This window comes from Fusarium oxysporum, chromosome VII (assembly GCF_013085055.1).
Source record: "Fusarium oxysporum Fo47 chromosome VII, complete sequence".
Classification (NCBI taxonomy): domain Eukaryota; kingdom Fungi; phylum Ascomycota; class Sordariomycetes; order Hypocreales; family Nectriaceae; genus Fusarium; species Fusarium oxysporum.
In genome coordinates, this window is record NC_072846.1 from 3,381,647 (window position 1) to 3,401,131 (window position 19,485).

The 19,485-nt window shown below is 49.2% G+C and overlaps 5 protein-coding genes across 5 annotated transcripts; 2 read left to right on the forward strand and 3 right to left on the reverse strand.

The window, feature by feature from the left end:
- Window positions 1-1,511: 1,511 nt before the first annotated feature.
- On the reverse strand, window positions 1,512-2,492 carry FOBCDRAFT_262772 (uncharacterized protein; the record flags this gene model as incomplete). Its single annotated transcript, XM_054706128.2, has 3 exons — window positions 1,512-1,750; window positions 1,800-2,138; window positions 2,190-2,492. The coding sequence occupies 3 exons, from the start codon at window positions 2,490-2,492 to the stop codon at window positions 1,547-1,549; spliced, it is 846 nt and encodes a 281-aa protein (XP_054562103.1). The 3' UTR covers window positions 1,512-1,546.
- Window positions 2,493-3,408: 916 nt separating this feature from the next.
- On the reverse strand, window positions 3,409-4,873 carry FOBCDRAFT_228194 (uncharacterized protein). The gene is made up of 3 exons (XM_031195639.3): window positions 4,562-4,873; window positions 3,536-4,506; window positions 3,409-3,486 (listed from the first exon to the last, which is right to left on the reverse strand). Exons 1-2 carry the CDS (start codon window positions 4,839-4,841, stop codon window positions 3,776-3,778), a joined length of 1,011 nt encoding a protein of 336 aa, XP_031028420.2. The 5' UTR covers window positions 4,842-4,873; the 3' UTR covers window positions 3,409-3,486; window positions 3,536-3,775.
- Window positions 4,874-5,069: 196 nt separating this feature from the next.
- Window positions 5,070-6,424, forward strand: FOBCDRAFT_296275 (uncharacterized protein). The gene is made up of 2 exons (XM_031195638.3): window positions 5,070-6,098; window positions 6,151-6,424. The coding sequence occupies exons 1-2, from the start codon at window positions 5,112-5,114 to the stop codon at window positions 6,355-6,357; spliced, it is 1,194 nt and encodes a 397-aa protein (XP_031028419.2). The 5' UTR covers window positions 5,070-5,111; the 3' UTR covers window positions 6,358-6,424.
- A 245-nt stretch (window positions 6,425-6,669) lies between these two features.
- On the reverse strand, window positions 6,670-8,222 carry FOBCDRAFT_228207 (S-adenosyl-L-methionine-dependent methyltransferase). The gene is made up of 7 exons (XM_059609767.1): window positions 8,147-8,222; window positions 7,939-8,056; window positions 7,734-7,882; window positions 7,623-7,679; window positions 7,432-7,575; window positions 6,949-7,374; window positions 6,670-6,895 (listed from the first exon to the last, which is right to left on the reverse strand). Exons 1-7 carry the CDS (start codon window positions 8,170-8,172, stop codon window positions 6,832-6,834), a joined length of 984 nt encoding a protein of 327 aa, XP_059465472.1. The 5' UTR covers window positions 8,173-8,222; the 3' UTR covers window positions 6,670-6,831.
- Window positions 8,223-16,073: 7,851 nt separating this feature from the next.
- Window positions 16,074-16,682, forward strand: FOBCDRAFT_277275 (uncharacterized protein; the record flags this gene model as incomplete). The annotated part of the gene is made up of 1 exon (XM_054706133.1): window positions 16,074-16,682. The coding sequence occupies one exon, from the start codon at window positions 16,074-16,076 to the stop codon at window positions 16,680-16,682; it is 609 nt and encodes a 202-aa protein (XP_054562108.1).
- Between the last annotated feature and the right edge of the window lie 2,803 nt (window positions 16,683-19,485).

A 19,485-nucleotide genomic window follows, 5' to 3' on the forward strand; every position in this document is an offset into this window, starting at 1 on the left:
AGTTGAAGTCCCTCCAAGACACCACATGTAACGTCTCGTCTTCCTCATCGCGTTCCGGGTATGCCGATGAGCACTTGATAAGAAGCGCATCTCCGGACATACTGCGAGGTGGGTTTTGCTACAAGTCGTCGCCCAGCCAGCATTCAACGCAACTGCTGTATCACCTCGTCAATGACGATCTCCTACGTAGTACCGTTCCTCTTGATCCTGAGGAAGCTCTTATAGTATGGCGTTAGGATGATTAGGGGCTCCACGTTCCACTTCGTTCGTTTAAGAAAAGCTGAGGATCGTGGACACAAATTGCAGTCCATCCTCTTCAACCTTGGACTACTGGTATTTGCGACTAGTGACACCAAGAATTGTTCCTAATATTCGTGCCAGTTACAAGCGATGCCTAAGGAGCGCCGCCCGTGCCTGGATCTCGAATGCCTGTGCTTGGGTGCACGGATACGCAGCACGATAGAAAGAATATTGACCAGTGTCTATATGTTGTTTCCCTGCCTGTTACCGTCGCTCACCCTTCGTTCCTTTTCTATCCTTGGCAAATTTCATCTGTCCCCGGTCAGAGCTTCATTTGACATCTTTGCCTGTATTTGGACTTGCGCCAAGAAACACCAGCGCTCTGCAAGCATGTGGAACGTCGCGCGTGGCGCAGCCTACCCACCTGCTTCTCAACCGACATAGACTCCGGTATCATCTTCGATTTAGGATACCGCTCTCTCCTAGCCTCCAAGCCCGTAAACGTCTTAGCTAAGGCTATCTACAAGATCGTCGACAGGTAAGGCCGAATTTGACCGCCACATGCTTGAAGATACCGTTTGCCAGGTGGTCACAAGTTTGTTGATGCTGAACAACGGAGCTTCATGCAGTATGTGGTGTGCGGGCTGCCTAAAGACAAGTTTTAGACGATGCTGCGGTGTGTCTGGGATGTTATTGTTGGTGAGATGGACGCCAAGATGTGGAAGCCGATTTAACTTGCCTTGAGCACGTAACAATAATGTCTTGTGGTGGAGTATATAGAACTCTACTTGGATTGATCTAGCCCAGTTCCGTGCATTGGCACCATGCACCCAGACCTGGCCAATCTGGTCTTGTCCCCGCGTGTAGTGCGGCAGGGACAAGCACTTGGATTGCAGGACACTAAACCTGTTGATGCTCGCGTTATCTGGGCTCGAATATTTGCTTCCTGCCGCCCGGCCTTTCACCTCATCCCTTGCATAGTTGACATGGTGAGCATCACCGGTCGTAGAGGGTCACTATCTGAGTACAATTTGCGGCCGACTTTATGCCACGCATCCGAATCACATTCCCACAATAAGCTATCCGCCATCCCTTACGCGTCCTTCTCTAGAGTGGGCATGAGCTGACAAAACGGGATAGGGGGCTTGACTATTCATGATTCGCCAACTACTTGGGCAAACTTTGCCGACTTAACCCATACAAGTATAGGCGTAGGTCGGTAAAAGGAGAAAGTTGTCGATGCTCACTGCAACTCAACACATCGATCGTATGCAAAAGAGTGAGGTTTTGTAAACTTGTCACCCAATTACACAGGATCCAGCGTTTCTTGACTAGGCATACAAAATGGATAATCGCGGGTGTCTTCGTCTTCGTTGAGGCGCCATTGTGAAGTTGGCAACTGCCGCTGCGGCTGCAGTTTGAGTTCTACCTCGGGACTTCGATGAAACTCGATAGGGACCAGTGACGCGCTCTGAAATACATCATAAGCAGCAAAAGTTGAGGCAGTAGCCTTATGTGTTAGCGATGGCTCCTCACTGCCGCTGTGGTTTGTAACTCACCAAAAGCCCATAGTCGGTGGACGACGGAAGCAAGAAGACGAAAGCCGCCAATGTCAGTACAATTCGTGCCATAAGATACGCCTTCTCCATCAGACCAGGCTTTCTTTCTGATATAGGCTGGTTCTTCTCTGCAACCACGCTTATCCATTCCCAGATAAAATAAAGATGGTACCCGCTGGCCGACACCTTCGCAAGTATGAAGCCATGGCTTGAGATTGCAAGCAGCTGGAATATAACCCCGAGATGGAGCAAAACCCAAGCAATACCAAAACCAGACCAAATGTGCCAGGGGTTGAAGATGCGCATACTTGGTTGCCAAGTGAAGGTCGATATCATGGCCTGGATGGTTGTTAGCCATGGGTCTTGGTCTTTTGATCACAGTTGGCATACCTCATGAAACAAATTAGTAGATATGATCCAAGCCGCGAGTGTCGTGGTGTAAGGCTCGCCATGAAGGAGCGTTAAAACTGCAAGGGCCGACGTCGTTGCGAATGTAGTGGACACGAATAGGAATATCCGCCAAAAATACCGCTTAGGGTGTCGTTCCCTGTAACAAGAGAACGCGCTCGGTGCTTTGGGCTTGCATGTCTTGTTCAGTCGCCAGTAGATAAGCCGTGCCAAAGATATCAGACATGAAGTATAGGTAAGAATGAGAGTGACCAAGACAGGGATACTAGGTGACGGCCAGGACATTTTTGCAACGTAATGAAGAAGACACTGACAAGTAGATGAGAAAGATGTCTAGGCTGCCTCATCTGTTGCAGGCCAGTAGAGCATTTATATGTCGGCCAAGACCATGGTCTCGAGGATTAAGAGGGAGACTATCCCAGTCAGTCGGCCTCTCACTGAACAGAACAAAGTCTTCGGGGAGCGGAGCGATATCCGTTGGTCAGTAATCACAACGGCCCTAACTATTGTTCCATGATCCATGTCCTACGAGCTTCAAGTTCCGGCAGCCGTTCCGTCCCATGCACCGACCTTCTCACCCTTCCATTTTCGCTTAGGGATTTCTGCATCAGCCTTTCCGTTTGGAAGACGAGGTTGCTAGTATTTTGTTATGTTGACTTTGTTTTTAGACGAGAGTATAGCCCAGTTGTTTTGCGCGTTTGGTACCTCGGCCTCTGTCGAAGAGTGAAGATTGAAGTTTTCGTACTGTAAGGAGGATTCTGCGCGTAGAATCTCTGCGTAGACACTGAGGACGGCGAACTGCTACACCTAACGGGTCACATCCTTGCTATATCGCGTGGCGCTGATGATCCACCAGGGTCCGAGAGAAGCGCGCACCTGAACGACTGTTTCCTCTACCGAATCAAAAACTATATTTGTTTGTGGAGGATCCCGCCTCAGCCGACACCGTGACCCCACACCCCCACTGTTCTTTAACGTTGCTCCTGTCTCTTTTGGCGCAGTTGTTCCACTAGTACAGCAGTTCCAATGGCACATTTGTTCCAATGGCACAGTTGCCCCATCGACGGTGGGGTTCCGCTTATAACCTGACGCGACTTTGTTCCCTCATTAACTCATCAACCCAAAAGTTAGGCATCAATGCGGGGTTGCACGGCCTAGTCCCCATTTTTCTTAATTACATCGGGTGAATGTTGCCCTCCAGGTTTTCTTCTCAATTCATTTGCCTATCCTACCCTATCATAAATCCAATCGCTTTCAACACCAAGCGTAGATGACCGAGGTGAGTGTCGGCAAGGCTGCCGGAATTCGTGTACTGACTGGTATCCCAGTCAAACGAGAATGCAGGCAACTCTGAAACCACAAACGGTGAATTTGTCATGATAGACCAGAAAATATTTGGAACATCAAGTCGCGATCGTCTGATGTCTTGGAAAGCTGGTGTGGGTCGAATAAATATCGATGGACAATTCAAGGCTACGGCTTCTACCCAAGACAATGTTGATCTTCCCAAAGGGACCTATCTCGCAGTAGAAGCAACCAAATTCAAATGTGTATATAAATAAGGAAGATTAATCGGCGGAGGGAAACACACGACTCGCTTTCCACCCCTGGGAATGGCTAAGAATGATCCTCACAATCGCATCACTGCACTCATAGCTACGGACCTTGACCGTATCTGCCAGCACCCCGTTCTCAAAACAGTCGCTATCTATCATGCCTTGGAAAAGAAAATCCCCCATCACCATCCGCAACGCATCCCGTGAGCCTCGTCTCGCCTCTGCTACACCTGCCGCACATTCCTTGGAGACAACTAGATCTAAAACAAAATCGCCCATGACATTCGGCCAGAACAGACAGATTGTTTGTGTTGAAGGTTTCTCGCGTTCACTCTTCCAAACTTCGGTTTCTTGCAAACCCCTTTGGAGGAGATCGCTGAGTATCATAGTGAGATTTGCTCGAGCCGCCAGCTGCATGGGGTGAAATTGGCCATTTGCCCGAGCCGCCAGCTGCACCGGGTAAAATTGGTCATTTGGAGGTTCGAAACGGCGCAGCTGAACGCCAGGCGCTTCGACCCTCTGTCTTTTGGCTGGCCTCTCCTCGCTTGGGATGGGGAAATCTCCTGGCGGTAAATGCTGTGGTGGGTCTAGAGCGACTTCCGGGGCTTCGACTTGATGAGAGAATGACTCGAGAGCGGCTTGCGGAATGCGTTGTAATCTTGACAAGTAGTTTTGATGTTGTTGATGCCAGGATTGAGCCTCGTCTTGTGGGAAAGCTTCTGCTGTGAAGTAGATCACGCCTTCTACTAGTATTTAGCGGCAACCATTAATGAAGCTGGATATCACTTCCAAACTCACCATATACGGCCAAATACCTGTCATGGCCCTGCAAGGCCTTGCAGTATTTTAGCCAGTTTTCAAAAAATGAGAACTTTGGGTTGCGTCGAGCTTTCTGAATCAAGACTGGTGTGTACTTTGAAATATTGCTGCGAGCCCCAAAGGTCGCAATGAAGACGAGATCTGGAAATGTGTAATCATTAAGCTTGGTATGCCTTAGCTTATTGACATCTAGTACGGCTCTTTGAATGTTATGACGGGGGAAAAACTGAGTCGAATATAGGTCTTTGGCAGCATCCATCGGAAGATAGAGGCGATGTTCGCGTTGAACCTAAATGAAATTGGAACAAGAGTTCGTATGGAACAGTTTTTCTTCGGTCTTGGCGAAGTGGGGCGCTGCGGATAAATTATTCGGAGCGCTTCGGATTTCGGCCAAACCTCACTAGCCAGACGTGGCTGCTACAGATAGCGGCTAAAACCGAGTAGGGAATGTAACCTAACCTAACCTTTTCTTCTTTGTCTTAGGTAACCTGGTTGGAAATTTAGGAAACTCTGGACTTTTGGTGCAACCATGACAGTCTATTCCTTACCGCTTCCTTCCGCAGAGCCCACGATGCCACCAGCTGCCGGCTCCAGCCGTCACGGATCTCCTTTCGGTAGCCCCCTGGAATGTCGCCCGAAATTCACAGTAAAGCGAAAAGCCGACAGCCGTCCGTTAATTCTATCCAAACGACATCAAGCTTCTCCCGCCAGCCGACAACAAGTGGAACACTCACACATCCTACCAGGTGCTTTCAGAAATACTGTTGCTGCGGGTTCTGGCGATTCTCCATCTTCTCCTTCAACAATATCATTAGAGGGCCTGGTCCGTAAAGATAGAGAACGACTGTATGTTCACCCTTTACAATGGACGATGCAGCATCTTCTTGTACTTCATTGCCAATTCGTGGACCACACTCGGACGCCCGATAAAATGTTTGAGCGACCTGAAGCGAATGGTCCGAGAAATACTCCGCAAAACCACCAATTAACAATCCCGCCAACCGCCGCAACCGCTTTGAACCAGTTGCAGACAAAGTTCCATGATCCGACAGTGAGGGTATGGGCTGTTGAGGTTTTCCTTACTGCTTACAAACTCATCAGTCCAAGGCCGCCGAGTAGCTCGATCTTCGAATCACTTCAACTTCGTTACGGAAAGCACCTAGAAATCCTTAAAGTGGGCCGTGTTTACTCACAACCATCCATGGTTTTGGCTTACATAGATCTGGACAATGTTAGATCACTACGGCGGGCCACAGTCTACACCAAATGGTATCGGAAGCTTTTCAAGCAATGGCCTGATAACAAGCCTGTGAGAGCAATTTTGAAGAAAAGGTTACGCCGAATGCAACCTCGAGAACGGCAATATGATCCGTTCTTACTGCCGGTTCTAGTAGCTTTAGGGCAAGAGAGGCGGCGACGTAGCTTTGTTAGCGGTATTCCTGACCCATTTTCAGGAGCACACGAGCCGCCGTCAAGCCCAAATCTGCCGCAGGGCACGAGACGAGCCTCTACAAATGTAGGTTTCTGTCCCCACAACTGTTTTCTATTACTAAAACAGTGCTGTTTAGGTTACTATCTTAGCTACAACCAGTCATGATCCGGAACACATTTGGGCATACACTGTTGAATTCACCGATGCCTTTCTAGACTGCTTTGACGACCCTTCCAAGCCCTGCGAAGCGGATCAATTATCCATATCACACTCAAGAATACCACTCTCACCGATTGAGGTGACCACGACAATGCTGTTGGAGACCCTTGCCACGAAGCATTAGCCCAGTAGAGATAGGCCAATGGGAATGGTCAAGAAGCCAGGACTATTAGACCCTTGTCGCATTGCGGCCAATCGACGACCTCCATTTCCGGGTAACAACCGCAAGGCTGCACATCGAGGAATGGCTGAGGTTGACTATGAGTCCGAGGATTTACTAGGTTGTCCATAGAGTCGTTTGGGGTTTGTCGGTTTCGGTTCAGGAGTAACATATGATAACAAGTCAAGTAAGGAAGCCCACATTAGTGAAACTGTCTGGTACAAGCGTTTTGTAATGGTCGACTTGCTACTACTAACACGAGGACCAAGAAGAGTGATGACTAGACTGGAAGGAACAAGGTGAGAATTGTATGGGCTCGGCGAGAGCAAGGCAATAACTAGCGAGGTGTATGTATCTTTAGCTTCAGAGCCCTTTGGACGTTGGCCTACTGGGCGTAATAGATTTGAGTGTATGTGTGTGTGTGTGTGTGTGTGACTGTCAACTCGAAAGAACTGAAGAGCTTCTAGAGGCGGTCCCGGGTTTCCTTGCCGTCCAAATATATCTTTATCGGTCGTCAGTGACTGCCCCGTCAGCCGCAGGTATAACAAGACTTACATTCTACAATATGCATGGTAACTCCGCATACATATCTCTTTGTTAACTCTATCGCAAAGACCTTCCACCTCTTCTTTGGACATGCCAAGCATTCTTACCATAGGTGCGCACGATAGAGCTGTGAGACCGCTAGAGAGCCCTACATTAAACCATCTCGCTGCTTCTTTCTCAGTCGCGTCTTCGGGCCAAGGATTGTAACACGCTCTGATAACTGTTTCACTGATATCTACGAAGCCAGCCAGTGCAAGCTGCCGTCGCGTTTTCTCGGGGTTTACTCTCATTGGGCGGCCGTACTGATCCATTGCGTCGAGAAGTTTTGAGGCCCATTCACTTAGAGCACTGTCGGTCGGAAGAGAATCGTCGTCACACTGAGGGGTCCAATCGATTTCGACTTGCTCCATGCAGCCCCACCCAGGCTTCAGGTGTCTTACTAAGGGGTTAGCCAAGGTTAGCGAGCAGGGACTCATGGCGGATGCAACCAACATGATCATCTTTTTGTACAGATCTGGCCAGTTTTGAATACTGCCGAAGAGTGTTCGGACATGCATGAAGTCCCAGTCCAGGTCAACCGTGTCCCAAGAACCCTCAAGGTCGAATGGTTTCGGAGGTGCCATGGTCCGTGGAATCCTTGGCGATATGAGTCAGCGAAACTGATATCTTTTGGCTGCACTTACATCTTAGGCTGTATCATATTGAAGTCGAGACCCTGTACGTGCATATGGGGATATTTTCTGTAGTAGTTTGTAAGATTGAACGCCAAGTTGTCTACTCCTTGACCGACTCACTCAGAGAGTTCTATGGACCAGATTCCCGTGCCTGTGCCGAGATCGAGGATCCTCAACGGCTGCTCCACATCCAACGAAGCCGAGAACAGATGGTTCTTGCGAACTACTAAGAAGAACTTGTGCAAAATGTCTAGGCGAGCCAGCTCTTCCTTTGCGCAAACGAAGTTAGGTTCATCGGAGCCGAGATGGGCGTACTTGCACTAACTTTGTCGATTGGGAATATGTAATTCTCCCTGGGTAGATTTCCGCTCTTTCCATACCAGCGGCCATAATAAAAGTAAAGATCTTGGAGTTTTTGCGGCACCCGATAGTCGGCCAGATCGCTATGACAGCATGTCAGTACAAGAAGATGGCCTGCGTTGTAGGCAATGTGGCGCAGATATCTCAATGAAAGGAGGAAATTTGAGCTGTACCTAGTGTTGTTATGGCTTCCTGGCATACTGAGAGAGTGTGTAATTCTCTCTGGTTGCCTTGCAACAGGCTCATGTCAGCGTCATGTTGAAGAACAATCTCCGCCCAGAGGTGTGGAGACAGTTAGTCCACATGCATTTCCAGTCATGTGACATTTATTTCCCCAAATGGCTAGCCCGCTTCAGCCGACAAAAGTGGAAAAAATGGATGAAGAGTTGGGTCACAAAATATCACATCTGACACCAGCGCTGCCCTTAAATCGAACAAATTAAATCCGGAGCCATATTTGAGATTATTGGCAACCCTCAACGCTACATTTGTTGTTTAAAATATTTATTTAAGTATTTCAAATATTTCTAATCTTACCCTCTATGCTCTCCATGTTACTATGTCCAATCTTCCACTACACCTCGTTTCCCCCCCTTGCTGTCGCCCCCAGCTTTACCGCACCATGTCTGACCCAATTCTTCAGGTATTACAACTTCTCCAATGTTTCTGTCGTCATCGTCAACTTGGCGAGACTGAACGACCTGTCACAATCAGTTGCCATTGCCGGTATCGCGAGTATATCGAGAGCCAACTGGCTGACCATCGGAAATTGTCCCTGGTGAGCCATCCACCACTCGATTGGATCCTCAGCCTCTTGCGGCTCTAGCCGCAGATACCTCTCAAGCTCACTTCCCATCGCTGTAGTCTTTGCTGTCCTGCTCTTCACCTACTGCTTGAGCATACTGTTTACCGGGGTTCTCTGCGGCACGCTTGGGCAGTGCTGGATAGCCACGCATGTTGTTTCATACTGTTTCATATGAAACTGAAACAGTCCCTGGACCCGGATTCGTATGAAACAGTAACTCCTCCAGTTTCATATGTTTCAGTCGGTTTCATATGTTTCATATACGCCCGATGAGTCCCAAATATCTTAGTACTTAACCAAGAAAATTTCGCAAACCAAATGCCTTCAACGCAGTTAGAAACTTGCTAATAGTAAATATGTGTCGCATATCACCACTAGGTTCGTGCGACTGGATATAAAACGCGGCCCGTACTTTAGAGTCGTGTCTCCGGTTTCACATCCGGCTTGTCGCATCAAGGACTCCAATCCTAACGACATGAGCTTAAATAGCTATGCCCGAACACATGGCTGTTCAATTTCATTTGTTCTTTTGTTAATTCTTATCAGTTGACTGGTGCCATCACTGATCCCTGTGGAATTAATTGTCCGACAACATGTCATCAGCTTCGCCCGCTCCCTTGTTATCGGAGCCTTCTGATGAGCTCTTGGGGTCTGCTTCTCCTGGTTCTCCCGTTCCCGCGAAGCACACATTGGATCACTCTCTCTCTGATCGGGCTGGCAAGCGCGCCAAAGGCCGTACGAACAAAAGCACTTGGAACGAGGCGCGTGGCCCTTATGAAGAGAGAGGGGAGAAAGCTCGCGATACCTCATACCACGAAATTTGGTACTGCAAGCACTGCGACTCCACGAAAAAGCCTAATTCGATAACGACGAACCTGAGTCGAGCCCGCAAGCACCTGCGGGACTTTCATGGCATCCGAGTGATAGAGCATGTGGAAAGGTCGGATCTGAAGAAGCAGCAACATGGCACCATTACGGACTTGTTCGGAAGGCAGGAGGAACGTCAAGCCAGTCGAGACCTTACTGAGGAAAAATATTTGGCAAACGCTATTAATATTCCTGCATTCGAGGAAGCACTTGCCAGGCTTCTTGCGGTTCGCAATATCGCCCACACATTCATCGAGTACCCCGAGTTTCATGCTGTTATACTCTCCTGCAACTATATGGCCCGGGACGTCCTCCTACGCAGCCGCAGAGCGGTGCCGAAGCTTCTCAAAAAGACTTTCGCTCAACACAAACAAGGGCTCGTCAAGAAGCTTCATAATTCTCTCTCATCTATGGTCCACTTCACCATTGACATGTGGACCTCATCGGAACAGAAGGCGGCATACCAGGCAATCGTGGTCCATTTTGTAGATGCAGAGACGAGAGGAGTCGCTCAAGCGTTATTGTCACTGCGCGAGTTCAAAGGAAGCCACAACGGGAAATTGCAAGCCAAGGCTTTCCTGGAGGTTGTCGAAGAGTACGATCTCAGAGGAAAGGTTGGCTATTTTACGATGGATAACCACGACGCTAACGACACTATGCTTGACGATATCGCAAAAGAGATTGATGGTTTAGATCCGGTTGCCAGGCGACTACGCTGCAGTGGCCACATCATGAACCTCATCGTTCAAGCCTTCCTCTTTCGGAGTAAAGCAAAGAAGATTCAAGATGATGAGAGAGAGGGGATTGATGAGGCGTATGAGCGGCTGTGCAGGCTATCCGAAAGAGAAGAGGGGGGCATTATTACGAAGGCACAAGCTACCGAGGAATGGCGGGAGTTTAGTGTTCTGGGGAAACTCCACAACTTGTGCATATATTCAAGGAGCTCTACCAGCATTTACAACGACTTCAAGGCCGAGATTGGCAGGGCCTTGCCGAGGGACAATGACACACGTTGGAATTCATGGTTTCGCCTCATTGACGTGGCAATTGAGAATCGGGCAAAGTTCATGGATTGGATTCAAGAAAATCATGCCAAAATCGAGAAAGATGCACTGGACCACAACGACTGGAACGAACTAGGAGATATTCATGCGTTCTTACAAGTATTCCACCAGATCTCGGTGCGCCAAGGCCGGGAGAATACACTCGATGAAGTTCTCTCCCATATGGATTTCCTCCATCATCACTTCACGCGGACTAAAAACCGGGCTTTCAGTGGCCCACGCTTCTACGCGCGCTTTCACGTGGCTTGGCTAAAGTTTGAGAAGTATTACCAGCTTACCGAACAAGCCCCGGTGTACGTGGCCGGTATTCTCCTCCACCCAGCACTCCGAAAGAGCTATCTGAGTGAGCAGTGGAAGAGAAACCCAGCCTGGGTCAGCAATGCCGTGAAGGCTGTAAGGAAGATCTGGTCGACAGACTACAAGAGCTACCAGCTCCCAGATGAACAACAGGAGAAAGAGCAAGAACTCGATGAGTTTGATCGCTGGAGGCAGAAGGTGTACAGCACAGCGAGTGAGGTGAAGGATGAATTCGACCGCTTTATTTATGTAAGTAATTTGAAGGCTTCTAATGGCCTGGTTTTGATGATACTTCGCAGGGGTCACAGGTTGGGATTGGACAACAAACGGCCTTACAGTGGTGGCTTGAACCGACCCAGCGAGAGAATTTCCCCCTCCTCTGCCGTATGGCTATTGACATATTCTGCATCCCCCCCATGTCTACGGAAGCAGAGCGAATCTTCTCAGGCGCAAGACGGCAGGTTAGATGGGATAGAAGTAGCATGTCTGCCAAAATGGTAGAGGCATGTGAGTGCATTAAAAGTTGGATAAGTGTTCCAAAGGGAAAGAGCAGGCCGCTTCTTGCAGGGGTGTTTAGGGAAGCGGAGGATATCGACGCGGCTGTAAGGATACTCCAAGAAGATATAGAGATGAGTAAGGGGGCAGAAAGTGATGGCGAGCCTAGGGAATTGGTAGTGTAGGTAGGCAGACAATGCCAAACATCTTTGGGGTACTTGGAGATAAGGTGTATATCGATGCCGAGCTTGTCAAAAAATTGGACTGCACCTGGATATTGTTTCGTATGAAACTGAAACCGGTTCATATGAAACTGAAACTATACTGACGCCCGGTTTCATGAAACTGAAACTCCCCCCAGTTTCAGTTTCATAGCGTGGCTATCCAGCACTGCGCTTGGGGATGCCGTAGTCTTAACAATTACCCCTCGCTGCTCATTCACTGACCGGTTGCAGCGGTACCAGCGGTCCAGGTAGTCAGATAGTCCATCTTTGGCGTCCCTCGCCCAGACAACCTGTTCTTCCGATGCCCGATTCACCTCCAGATAGCTCTTGCCCAGTGTTGGATGGAGAATGGTGGATGCGGCAAACAACGGTGACTCTCCAAGATTGGTATAGTATTCATTGAGTTTCTGCCAGGCGGTGATGATGGAGAGTCTCAGATAGCGTCGGAGATCCTTCTTCATATCATCAACTGCTGATGATTCTAATGGCTTGCCTCATCCATCATCACATTGTCCCGAGTCACGACCTGGCAAGGAGCTTTGCATTGGCTTTCGCAGATGTGTGTCCATCTTGCATTCCCTAAATCTAGCAGGAATCTGCCGGTTCCGGTCTGGTCGCTCTCGACCTAGCTCGACCTATGACTTGGTATTCTCTCTGTTTGCCTCGTCTGGAACAGCATGGTAGAACAACTTCCGATCCACAAGGTGTTCCAGCAAGTATTTCATGCCTGTCATCACCTCCCAAAGCCATCCATGTCCATTACCTCCTTCGCTGCCCAGCCCTGCGTTCTCATAGTTTGCAGGTACAATGGCTCAATAATATGTTTGATTTCTGCCAACAGTCTCCAGTCATTCCCCTTCAACATGTCGGCCTCCGGTAGCCTTTTCTCCACCTCTGGATGGACTAAGGATGCCCTGATGTCTCCCTGCTTGACGAACGCTCGAAAGATCATGAGATAAGTGAAGTTACATCTCGTGTCGTTGTTCATAACAACTTCTAGCTCTGCTGTATACTCACCCGCCAGGAGATATTTTTGTGCTTCGTCGTTCTCGCGTGAGATCCTCTCAAAGAACCCACACTTCTGAGGGGAAGATCTGATGAAATTGGCAACATTGTGGATCATTCCCGCCGGCCATTTCTTTCTCCAGCGTCGTAGGTCATCCTCGCGCCGGCCGAGAAGGTCGAAGACCTGCTATTCGGCCTTGAAAGCCTTGAAATCTTTGCTGTAAAGGAAAGCACGAGCAACCAGGTTCAATATATGCCCAAGAATCACTGCGAGATTTCCTCCGCTGTGACATCCGAGCTGGCGACGGAGTCGCAGTAGGCGCGACTGGTGCTTGCCCTGGAGCTCAAGAAAATGAGCTGTGACTGCCATGACAGCGTGCCGATTGGGTGATGTCCACAGGTCGAACCCTAGATGGATTCTAGGAAGGACATTTGAGAGCTCCTGCGTGATCTCATCCTTCTAAGACTCGTACATGACATCCAGCAAACGGCCCATCGATTGCCGGTTCCTTGGGATCTGGTCAGGTAGGTGGGGTCAAGTTGGCACGCGAGTTGCTGAAAGAATGTATCGCTAAAGAAAGAAAAAGAACATTGGTGTTGATCAGGAGTCCCAGGCTCAGTTCTCAGATCATCCTGACTCTAGCAAGCGGCACGGCGCTGTACTGCAAGAGCCGTCACTTGGGCCGTTCAAATCCATTGGTTGACGGGTCTCTACCAGCGCCTTGACTGCTCTCGAAGATCCTGTGAAACCTACGTTGGTCAACGGTGCTCAAGCTCGCGACGTCACATTCACATACTAGCGGGGGTGGTCAGCTGCCGAACTCGTAGCAGCAGCGACGAAGAACTCGGGCTGACCCCCTTCGCGTCGCACAAACGATAGACCCCGTAAGGAATCAACGGTCTGTCGTTAGTGTCGATCTCAACGAGAAAAGATCCATGGCGCTTGATCCAGCTCTTTCGGCCTTTCGACCCTTGCCGGGACAAGGACTCGTCCAAAACATATCATTTGTTCCTTCATACTGCTCGCAGAAGATCTGCAACGGTAGGGAGGTCTGGTGAAGCCACCCGCGTAGTCAGCTCGAATTGACTTGCCAGATTTCTCGGTGGGCGGAGAAGAGCAAAGGCGGAGGGTGGAGAAGGAAGCATAATGTCGTTGGATTCTATCGGGTTAGGCGTCGATCGGCAAGGAATCGCACACATCGAGGAGAGCTAAACGGACTAGCACTAACGCGGTTTGATGTTGTGGGGGCGTGGGATCGTGAGAGTTAAGAAGCTACCTTCCCTTTAGCCACTTCCAAGGCATTGTGGGGGGTAGCATACTAACGTAAGATCTGAATCATGACTCTGATTGGCCATATCCACTCACCAGACCCTGATATCCACCAGGTTCCGGGTAAGCTCCAAAGACACGCTCGACAGCCTGGCAGATCCAACCTTTGATCGTATATCATTTACCAAATATATCAAATGTTATTCCAAATCCAGGGTTTTGGATTCGTTTGATTTGAAATAAGATTTTGGCATATTTGATTGATTTGTTTGGCAGTTTGTTTGATTGCATTTGATCTGTGGGCAGCGCTGGAAGAAACCTGCTGTAAGCATTGAGAAACATCATGTAGCATTGGAGAAGAGGAGCCCATGATTGGAAATACACGTCGACACAATGTTCGACGAAAGGAAAAGCAGGCACTTCTCGAGACTGTCCAGGGGCTGGGGCTTTAAGAAGTTTGTAACACTGGGCATGCGAGAATATTTTTGCGTCAACTTCAGCATTGGGAGTGTCAATTCCGTGAATTTGGTGGCAGAAAGCTCCTGTAGGCGGGTCAGGGTGATCCTCAGTGTTCCTGTAAAGTAGAACGTGCTTACCGATGCCCATCTAGCTGCTTGAAACGTCAATGAAGACAAGTTCATGACCCTCAGCGCTGGGTGGTTGAGACATAGTTTTTATGCGGAGTATATTGCGTTTGCGTGGTGAATCTTAGAGTATGTGCTCCCATCTCTTCTCGTGGAAAAAAGTGTAGATGGTGAAGTCACCCTCCTCTATCGTATACTTCTGGTTCATCTGACGGTTCTGGATTCAGAAGAGCGGACTGTGGCAGTAGTTCCTATCTGGAGGAGTCTGTACACTTTGGCTCATCCCATAATCGGAAGATACACTGAGATGCTCTGGATGGCTTTGCAAAGATTACCAATCACGGTAATTGGACGGGGCGAAACGGTCAACATTAATAACACTGCCCCGTCCTTGTTAGTAGTTATCGTTGGCAAAGCCTCTAGCAACCACTCTTTGTGGGGCCACCGAAGTTGATTTTGGGTGAACGCCTGTAGAAGTCTGATGATGGTCGCGGCTTGAGCTTGATCGGGCAGTGACACTGGGCAAACCGGTCCATGGGCTCGAACAAGGGCCTCTACGCCTTTGTCGAAATCCTATAAGGGCGGAAGTCTCGCGATTGTACGTCTGAATGGTAAGACAGAAGGATTCAGTTCGTCAATTTTCCAGAGGTTTTCGGGACCAGGACCAATTTCTGTATCTGTATTATTAGGATACCCAGTTTCTGCCATGTGAGTAATCACATAGGATCAATATCAACTGCAGATCTCCCAATATTCAACTGACGAATGGAGTTTGAATGAATCATGTACGTGGAACTGCGACTTCCTCCGTTCGGGTCCCTCTGTACGACTGCGCAGCTCTTCTCAGGAAGTGAACTCACCTCAAGATCCGAAGAACGTCCCATATGGTCCGCCGCTGACGAGAAACTAGGCACTACGGTTCAATAGAAGCTCTGGCACCTTGTTCTCATTCGGCTCAAGGCTGATTTCTCATCGCGAGATATCAGAAGAGGTGAGTAGAGTCCGGACGATGCATGGGAGGTCTAAGAAACGAGAAAAAAGTAACTCGGCTGACCTAGTATCGCCATAGCTATGAGTTCGTAGATGTCTATGCACCTTTTTGCTGGCCTTTGTCAGAAAGTCCGTATTGCGACGATCGGCGAAAATGATGATAGGGGTCAAAATAGACCTCGCCAAGCTCTGCCTGTTGTTTCTGGCCGTGTGTTGGACGTACGGACGGGAACCGCCAATATCCATTTTGAGGACGTGCAAATATCCAAATATAGAACGCCATGATTCAAAAAAATTACTTGAGCCGCAAACGCATGTATATGATCGACCGTACTGGATGGAAATCTTAGTTACTCGAGACCAATGTCTAGTGAAAGACTGCCTAGGACTTTCAGCCCCAATAACTGGCATCATTGCCCTTGTTGATCGGATCCAACCCTTTCCACAAGATACTCGCCGTGCTCCAAGCTTTTGCGATCCTTAAGCCCGTGAGTCCGTCATGAATCCAGCTGCCGACCAGGACCTTCTGCTGTGTTCAGCCCTCCCCAATGATTCGGATTGTAAGAACGAATATCTCTTACCGCAATCTATCCAAGAAGAAGGAGGCTTCTTGCAAAGTCCATCGCTGAGTCATTCCCTTCCATCTGCATCTCAGCCTGGGATTCTTCAAGATAGCTGGCATCCGACCTCAGCTCAGGCTGATCACGCCTTCGATGGATGGTTCGAAAGAGATTGGGTGTTGTTTCCGGATACACCAGATTCAGTTGAGCAACCTGACGATATAATGGAGATCTCAGTTGTCCTCAGCAGTTACGGTTCCTCAGAAGAGGCCCAGTTTAGAGTAGATCGGCACGTGCAGCAGACATTGGAGCAAAGGCATCTCGTGGCCCAGAGTGGCAAGAACAAGCGCCCAGCAAATGCATTCATCCTCTATCGTATAGCCTTTCAATGTATGGCTGAGGAGTTTTATAGCACCAAATGTCAACAGCTTGTGTCAAGAATATGTGGGAAGAGCTGGCAACTTGAATCGGACGATGTAAAAGCGTGGTTTCAACAACAGGCCACGATCCAGAAGGCGAACTATACGCAGGCTTTTGAGCATGCGTGAAGGAGTGGCTTGAAACTTAGATGTATTTAACAGTTTTCCTTCTTCTGAGCTTCTATGGTGGAGTATAGTATGGCCTTTTCGAAGGGGGAGGAAAAAGCAAATATTTGCATCAGAACCGAAAGCTACAGTGCCCTTGGAGGAAACTTGTATCCAGAAACATGGAAAGCAACTCAACAAAGCGCGGACACTATAATACAATACAATACAATTTATTACGCCCGGCGGCTTATTTTGGCCGATAGGGCACTAGTCACTAATTCGTACGTACATTGCCTAGTTTTCGTCCTCGCCTCCCCGAGCCCATGCTGTGCTACACGTTGCTCAATCTGTGTCCGCATTTCCTAAAGCCCAGACTGTACCTTGCTTTTCACCATATGAATTGAAATAGGTCTCCTCAAGCCCATAATGCGCCTGTTCCTCGATTGTGCTTTTTCCTTCTACCCTATTGCTCCCTGCGTTTTCCCGTGGTTTACTAGCATAGCCAGCGAACTAGCTTGAAGGCTATTCTTCAAGTGTTCAACGTCCTATCTACGGCGGCTGAAGCGACGTCCGCTTTTATAAGACGGGGTGTTTGGTGTTTAGTGTAAGTAGGTTAGTAAGAGTAAGTAGGTGTGATTCTTGCAATCTGGTTTCAGTATTGTGTGTCGAGTCGGCCTGTGGCCATTGCAAATCGTATAGTTGCATGGACTGCCTGCATGTTTGGCGTCCACTTTGCGTCATCTGATGGTGACTTTCCTCCTAGGTAGAACGAGAGGTTCCCTCTCAATGTCTCCGTGCACTGCAACATTTTAGTCCTATGCGCTGTCCATTTCGTGCATCGAAAGAGAAAGTGCTCTACTGTCTCTATCGCTTGCCCGCATGCGCATTGCTGTGATGCTGCTACGCTGATCCGGAAGAGGTACCCGTTCAGCCTGGCCATGCCTGTCCTAAGCTGTGATAGTACACTGGCTTCTCTCCGCGACAAGCCATCATAGAGCAGTCGGGTGTGCTTGCCTGGGAGCGCAGCATCAACCTTCTTCGAAAATTTCCCAACATTATCTGGTAGCCGTTTGCTTGCACACTGACTCGATCGGGCTATGTTCAGGGTCGTCGATCGCATTCGGGGAAACTTCTGAGCCGGGACGGCATCGTCGCGGCTCGCACTTCGCGCCTCTTTCTTAGCCATCTCCAGTGGGGTGCGGGTCCAGCGTCAGTAGTCCATCATTATAATTTTGTCAAACATGCCCGGGGCCCCATAGGGACACGGGTACCCGTGGCTCCAAAATTTTCACGGGTACCCGTGGGCATTATGTAAGCGTCGATGGCTAACACTACGAAACTACAACGAGAAACGGCTATGGGTTTGTGCAGACCGGATTGATGCGGAGGGATCGCGGCCAGATTGGTATACGAAATGGCCTTATGAGGCCGTTCTCCCGGGTGTAACAAATTCTACTACCACTACGGCTATAGAGCTGAATACAATGCCTGCTGCTCCTTACTATCTTCCTCACATGCTCTCCATATCTCCCCTGGCCCTCGTCTGCTCGAGAAAGGTGCGACTACTATCTCATCGGCTACTTTGACATCGAGACGATCGTTCTCTGACTTGTCCCAGTCAAGATAGGCCATCATCTCTTCTTTGGTCCATTCCCTAGAGCCTGTTGGCGTCTCACAGCACCTAGTCATATGCTTCCAGTCGAGGCACCAGTCGTAATCGGCTTTACTATATTGTAAAGGTAGACCCATCGCCTTACGATACCGCTGGTCGGTCTTGGTGCTGCCAGGCGGCTGCGCCTTGTACCAATCTTCTCTTGCTGCAGTATATCTCTGGTAGATAGCTCGTGGGTCATCATACCGCAGTACCGGTGTTACCGCTACCGCTTCCACCGATGATTCTATCGCTGCCAGGCCTTTAGTTGTCGCTGGCAACAACGCGATTGTGGAAGTCTCGGCTACTGTTGGCGGATTAGACATGGCTGTCAACGTTGGTGTTGCTACCGGCACATCTGTTGCTGCCCGTTGTGAAATCTCTGTGTGCCGCAAAGGGCATGACTTTGAACTCATTCTATGACCTGTTGCGTGGCATTTGCTGCATGTTGGCTGCGCTCTGGGTTGTATAGCTGCCTCAACTACCTCGAACGCACTAGGCTCCCGCCGAATGCTCGACTGTGGCTTGGCTGAATTATTATCTGCTCGATCAATGTGCTGACGAGGCTCAAGCAGCAGCTGAGGGCTCCCGGGGCGACTAAGATGCCAGTGTCTGTGGAAGTGCTCCAGACGAAGGGGCTGATCCTGCTCTTGTAGGGTCTTGAGCATATGGACACAAGGGAGACCGTGAGATCTAGAGAATGCGCCGGTACAAGCACGTAGGTCTTCTTTCAAGAGCAGTTTCCGCTGCTCTTCGACCTTGCGTAAAGCCTCGTGAGATACCCAGCCATGTACAGCACTATAGAGAACTCCAGAGAGCTCAATCGGCACACGTGATTGCTGTTTGGCTTGGTTGTATCGTAGCTCAGCTAGTTGATTGAGCAATGCATGTTTCACGGCCCTCCAAGCCTCGAAAAGGTCTAGTGTAGATTTCTTCAGGTGGCTCTTCAGGAGAGCGTGGATACCTTCGACCCGCGAGGTTACTACGTTGCCAAAATGAGGGTATTGGTCCACCCAAGCCTTAACGAGCTTTTCCTTGTAGAGATCAAGCCAGTTGGTCTTGATATACCCAACCTCTTCCAAATATTGCGGCAGGTAGCGCTCTTCCAACCCCTTGACGCGCTGATCGAAGGTCTCCTCGTCTGCTGATCTTACAATCGAATGCCAGCAATTG

Coding starts and splice junctions, on each gene's coding strand:
- FOBCDRAFT_296275 (XM_031195638.3), top strand. CDS start 5,112: ATGACAGTCTATTCCTTACCGCTTCCTTCCGCAGAGCCCACGATGCCA. Junction 6,099..6,150: donor CGAGACGAGCCTCTACAAAT/GTAGGTTTCTGT, acceptor AGTGCTGTTTAG/GTTACTATCTTAGCTACAAC.
- FOBCDRAFT_228207 (XM_059609767.1), bottom strand. CDS start 8,172: ATGCCAGGAAGCCATAACAACACTAG. Junction 8,057..8,146: donor GGAAGCCATAACAACACTAG/GTACAGCTCAAA, acceptor ATGCTGTCATAG/CGATCTGGCCGACTATCGGG. Junction 7,375..7,431: donor CTGTACAAAAAGATGATCAT/GTTGGTTGCATC, acceptor CCCCTTAGTAAG/ACACCTGAAGCCTGGGTGGG.
- FOBCDRAFT_228194 (XM_031195639.3), bottom strand. CDS start 4,841: ATGGATGCTGCCAAAGACCTATATTCGACTCAGTTTTTCCCCCGTCAT. Junction 4,507..4,561: donor CAGGTATTTGGCCGTATATG/GTGAGTTTGGAA, acceptor AAATACTAGTAG/AAGGCGTGATCTACTTCACA.